The sequence below is a fragment of the Octopus bimaculoides genome, chromosome 25, assembly GCF_001194135.2.
Source record: "Octopus bimaculoides isolate UCB-OBI-ISO-001 chromosome 25, ASM119413v2, whole genome shotgun sequence".
Taxonomy (NCBI): Eukaryota; Metazoa; Mollusca; class Cephalopoda; order Octopoda; family Octopodidae; genus Octopus; species Octopus bimaculoides.
This window is the reverse complement of record NC_069005.1, coordinates 755,942-761,984: the sequence shown is the minus strand read 5'-3', so window position 1 is coordinate 761,984 and position 6,043 is coordinate 755,942. Positions and strand designations below refer to the sequence as shown.

The following is a 6,043-nucleotide window of genomic DNA, read 5'->3' as shown; positions in this document are numbered from 1 at the left end:
CGCTCTTCCGATCTGGTTCTGTGAGAATATTGACTTTGTTAGATTGTGACTCATTATTGAAGTGTTATTAGTCTCTTGGTGGTGGTAAGAAGAGTTATTTTGGTTGGTGATCAGTCAGTATTCCAGCCATGGCCTTCCCATCTTCTTTTCGTTTTTGTCAGAAAATTGCTTTGTGAGTGGATTTGGTGAGTGAAAGAAGCCTGTTGTGTGTGTGTGTACCCTTGTCTTGACATCATGTGATGGTTATAAATATGCATGACCATCATAGAAGCAATGTGGAGGAAATATTACTTTTCTTGGAAATAAATGTTTGTGACAGAAAGGGAGTCTGGTGTAAAAAATTCTGCCTGACCCATGCAAGCATGGAAAAGTGGCTTTTAGATGATGGTTATGATGATGATGATGATGCTATATCGAGAACATTTATGGCTAAGATTTTGATACAAATCATATAAAACTATGATATTGATTTATGTATGCCCACCCTACACACACCTCGATGTTTAGTAATTAATTCATTTTAAATTAGAGAGATTTTGTTTGTTTTGAAATTTCAGGTTTGACCAAGAATACAAATGAAATTATAGAAGACGTTATACAAATTGTGCGAGAGAGTATCGGTCCAGTTGCTTATTTTAAACAAGCGGTTATAGTGCCAGCATTACCGAAAACCAGATCAGGAAAAACTGCTCGCAACACAATCGCAGCTTTGGCAGCTGGAAAGGAATTTAAGGTAAGAATCAACGGTTGCAGATAAAAGAACTAAAATCTCTAAGGAACAGATGCAGAAGCACGTATTCTAGTGGTTAGAGTATTGCACTCACAATTCTAAGATTGTGGGTTCAATTCCCAGCCTGGGCAGAGTGTTGTGTTCTTGAGGAAAAAACACTTTGTTTCATGTTGCTCCTGTCCATTTTACTTTAAATGAGAAATCCTGGGATGGACTGGGATCCTGTTGTCTCAGTCATGCTATGGAGACTGCATAACTGGCCCCACAAGACAGCCAGAATCTCTGAAAATGATATTTGTTTTCCAGTTGAGAATTATAAACTAAACTCCTTTTGCTAAGCATAATCATATTTTCTCCCTCTCTGCTGAATAAGTTTGCTTCCCAGTCACACAGTTTGGGGCTCACCCCCACCCCCACCCCACTAGGTGGCACCATCATAAAGGTCATCTGGCTGTAGAGAATCGGTCTCAACAAATTCTGTTTGACTCCTGCAAGAATGGAAAGAAAAGTGGACACTGAAACGATGACAATGAAGCACTGGAAAGTGAAGTTGGTTCAGTGGCATTAATGCCAACCTTGTATCCACCACTTGCTAGACAATGGAAATACGGACCAAGTCCTAGTGTTGACCTTGGTTCTTTTGTCTTTCCCAAACTGCTGCTTATAATGTCAACATTCACAAGTCCCAAAAGTTTATTCAAAATGCATTATGATGACCATTCATCATCATCATCATCAACGTTCTCGTGGGTGAGCAATTTTTTCCATGGAAGACTGAAGATGAAAGATACTCGTTTACACCTGTCACCCAATGTCAAGGCAAAGAGACACAAAACCACACACATTTATGACAGGATTCATATATGACATATACGGACCAAATCCACTCAGCTCAGGGTCCAAAGTACCTTTCTTTTAACCCTTTAGCATTTAAACCAGCCACATCCAGCCTAAAATATTTCACCTGTTTTATGTTCAAACCGGCCACATCCAGCCTCTCACACCTACCTCACAATGTCATTCTAAAAATAAACAACCACATCACCGAAAGCTATGAGATAATGTAGAATTAATTTGAAACAATACAAATAAATAAGCATTACACTTGATACAATAATCTGAATCTTAAAGGGTCAAACTTTTTTAACTCCTTTATTACACAGCTGTGCTGGCATTATAACAAAATGGTTAAAAGTTGGGATCCTGAAACCTTACAAAATTTCAAGAATATCATCATAAGTTTATCTTATTTCTGCTTTTTTCCCCCCTTTCCTTTTCCAGATTCCACCCACAATTGAAGATCCAAATGTGTACAATGCCATCAGGGAAGCTCTGCAGTCGATTGGATTTGCAAAAACAGTTAATGTCGCTGGACATTAAAGCCTTGAATTAACGGAAATAATTCGATATTAAATTTATTTTTATATCATTGATTGGACAGAAGCCATGTAATATACACGATGATATATATTATGATAATATGTTTTACATCTAAAATAATATTCGGATTCCTTATAGTCAGAGAAAGAATGTGTGTGTGTGTGTGTGAAAATGTATGAAGGTGAAAGCCAAGGGATTAAGGTGTTGTGGTCATAATCGGTAGACCATGGTTTCAATTTCCAGACCAAATGATGCATTGGGTTCTTGACTAAAAGCACTTTATTTAACATCTCTTCTCACCTGTTAATGGATAACCCTCTGACAGCTGGGGGGGGGGGGTTAACTGTGTGACAAACCAGTGTCTCATTCAGGAAGGACTAGTGTGATCTAAGTCACTTATGTAACTATGGAAACCTGGTTCGTTTCTGGCTTTCAGAGTCCTGACTGAAGATGCATGTGTGTAGGGTGGGGGTGGCTATATAATTCAGAACGAGATTTCACTTTATGTAACTTAACCAAATTTATAAATTTTTAACGATATCTAAACTCTACATCGACTTAACTTTTAAATTACGTTAATATTTCAGTTGTTACTGTTTACAAATGGAAATAAAATGCAGTGATTTTTCTTAATTTTTTACTGTTTGTCCCTTCTGTTAAGCATGGGCTGGACAGGGGACATAATTGAGGCAGGGGTCTGATGCTCTTCCAGTTGCCAACTCTAAACTGTTTATTGAAGGAAGTGATTTCTTATGCCACAGGTCTTTAAAAGCCTTGAATCATTGATCTTGATGTCCAACAAAGAAAGTAAACACCATATCTCTCAAGCAAAGCTGTGAAACATTACACGCACACACACACACATATGTATTACTGGATTCAGTCTGCTGCACAACACCTTTGACCAGTGTCTTCACTTCTACAACAGTTCCAAGCTGACCAAAGCTTCAATAAATTCCTCTGGACCATGCAAGTAAGGCAGTAAAAAGCTGTTTTGTGGACTCTAGTGAATCAACATCAGTTAGATAACCTTTTCCATTGGATCAACACTTTGCAGTTGCCTCTTGTTTCCATTTCTTGACCAATCACTTGTCACAGATTTTCAGCATGGTGCCAATAAAAAAAATTATCTTTACAGAAGCATGTTTGTGTCCAGGATCATATTTGAAGCTACTTCTCTTCCATTGCACAAATGTGGACTTGCACTTTGAATTTTCTGCTTGTCTTTCAGTTGTGTGATTTAATGGTGTCCCTCCATGGCCTATCTATTAGCATTTTGTTGAACGTGAGCCTATGGTTCAGGCATCTCCAGCTGCCTGGTTGCATCTTATTTGTGGCAAGCTTCACATTCAAGTTATTGGTGAGCTGCACTGCTGGCTGCATTAACTTGAAGTTTTCAGTGTCACTGCTTAACTGTCTCCGGATAAGAGTATGCTTGCTTTTAACTGCAGAAGATGCTGAGTGTGTGGGAGATCTTTTCTGCTATGGAGACATAATGAATTGCTCTTAAAAACAAGACTGCATTCAATTATGAGTGCAATTTGGACATGCACCTCCAGAATCAGTTGATGCATCAATTTCAGAAACTGACCCATCAGCAGCAACAAGTATTTCACTAAAATCTCATTTTGCAGTTTTGACAAATGTGTTGCAATTTCTGTGTCTGAAGTTGGTTTGTATTCAGTCTCCACTGAATCTTGTTGGAATTACCATTTTGTAGAAATGTAGACTTTATCCTTGTTTTACTGTCCACTTTTCCATGCTTATATGGGTCAGATGGATTTTAATAAGGCAAATTGTCTATGGCTGGACGCCCTCCGTGTTGCTAATATTTCTCCATGGCCAGTCATTGCATTTCGTGAAAGACTGGAAACAAACAACACTGCTTGTACGATGGTGATGCTCATTTACAACCGTTATGTGAGATGGCAAGACAAAGGACAAAGACATTTGGTGTCAAATGGCTCTTCTCAAAAAGGGAATTGACTCGTATAGTCCAAGTGAATCCACAGGAACAACGCCACCATTTTCCATTTTTTTTTTTTTGCTTTCTTTTTCTCTGCAACTCATTAGTCACGCAGAACCATTGCATTGATCACATGTAACTGTGGTGGATGTCGTGTCTAAAAGCATGATTTTCGTGGCATAATTTATGCCCCGGACACTATAGTCCGCATGGTTCTCGGCAAAGTCAAGCCTTATACAACAGTTCTTCGATATGGATGTCCACAATATTGAATTGGGATGAACCTTATGCTCTTTCCCTACTGCGGTTTTCGTTGATCCATGAGATGAGTTCACAGGTGTTGCGCTATAGAAAGAAGTGGGAAGCTCTTTTTAGATCATCGTTAATTCTCCAGAGTAGATGTTTGCTCACTAAACCGAGCTCTGATTAATCACTAAAACGGGCTCTTGAGGTTGGCGGCGAAAATTCAGTTTGTGATCTGTAAACATGGTAAAGTATTCCTCTCAACCAAATTCTCTATCTAATCCTTAATTTCCAAATCTGCTTGGCTTCATTGTTAATGTCATCATAGGCAGGAAGCGGTTGTCCTCCAGTAATTCTGTGTAACACAATCCTGTAGTAGCCGTTCATAGGCCACGTTTTGTATCCCTATAAGAGCAAAGTCTTATCAGAATTACTTTTAGTCTACATATATTCCATCTAAGCTTACGGTAGAAAGGATTAGAGGACTTTCAAAATCTCAGCTTTGGTATCAAGTCTAAGAAGTCCGATTCGAAGCTTTCTCGGTCTTTGATCCGAGTCGTGAATTTTTTTGAATTAATTCGGAAATGCTCGAAATCCGTGGGTGCTTGTAGAAGAAGGCCTTCCATTTCATTCGAGTAATGAGGCCGATGATTTTCTCCAGTAGCGTCCTCGCAGTGGAATAATATATATAATTATAATGTTTTGGTTTTGTCGAGTTAAATCGAAGGCAAGCCGTTCGATGGAGGTTGTCAGTACGTTCGTGGTGGCATAGTCGAGGCTATGTAGACCCATAATTGCTACAATAAATAATGTAGTATTTTATGACTTGGGAGAACAGACCGATGCTTGAATTATAGTGCAAGCGTACAGACACCTTGATCAGCGAACGTAATCAACCCAAAGAGACGACAGGGATAGTAGAAAGTATAACAAGGCGGTTAATTTAAAAAGAAAGTGCACGTGGGGAAAGCAATTAGAGTGGTCTTCCCTTGGATTGTGCGAGAGACACACAAAAAATGGAGAGCAACCGAAAACGTGTTTGCAGTTCGCTGATATGTGATAACAGCGCGGGTTGTTCCATTTCGAAACGTCCTTTATTAGAAGACCAAACTGTGAACGCATTTACAGAATGGTGTTGTAAATCCAATTTCAATCTTAATCCAAAGGTATGTCTACGAAATATAACACACACATTTACTTGTCTACCTGTGGCTGTCTCTATGTATACACACCCATGCCATATATGTTTGTTATTTGTTTTCTCCGGTCCTGTTTATCGATTTCCTTTCAATGTTTAACATGCTTTTATTTTTTAATATCTCTTTCGACTCTGCTCTATATAATACACACAATGAAAGGGGGCGGAAATAAAACTGCTTACTATTTTGTTCTAACCCGTGTGTGGTGAGGAAACAGACGGGAAATGGATCGAGGAACCGGTTAAAATACAAGAATTAATCATTCACTGAATGTTTTTAAATGAAAGCATGTTTATTCATTATCACACATGTTATCGGTCAGCTATCCATAAGTCAGAAAATCAAAAACACATTCTAGAAGAGAATTCAAGTGGTTATATTTTTATAATGTCGAGTAGTATTCGTTCCCAGCAAGTTGTTTTACACCCATTAGACTAATTTTTTAAAAAAATTTGTCACCGGGTCAAACACTATAGTTTAGAGGCCATGGACTGACCATGTGAATGTTCCGAGTCCCCCCCCCCC

At 38.7% G+C, this 6,043-nt stretch overlaps 2 protein-coding genes across 2 annotated transcripts in view; both read left to right on the top strand.

Annotated features, from left to right (window-relative positions):
• LOC106871378 (acyl-CoA synthetase short-chain family member 3, mitochondrial) overlaps positions 1 to 2,743 on the top strand; it is a 19,641-nt gene extending 16,898 nt beyond the window's left edge. The window contains exons 16-17 of the mRNA XM_014917800.2: positions 558 to 733; positions 2,012 to 2,743. Of these exons, the coding sequence (XP_014773286.1) occupies positions 558 to 733; positions 2,012 to 2,110 (275 nt within the window). The 3' untranslated portion in view covers positions 2,111 to 2,743. The remainder of the gene's footprint in view (positions 1 to 557; positions 734 to 2,011) is intronic.
• A 2,592-nt stretch (positions 2,744 to 5,335) lies between these two features.
• The window catches only part of LOC106871369 (N-lysine methyltransferase SETD6), a 10,577-nt gene continuing 9,869 nt past the window's right edge, over positions 5,336 to 6,043 (top strand). The window contains exon 1 of the mRNA XM_014917778.1: positions 5,336 to 5,456. Within this exon, the coding sequence (XP_014773264.1) occupies positions 5,336 to 5,456 (121 nt within the window). The remainder of the gene's footprint in view (positions 5,457 to 6,043) is intronic.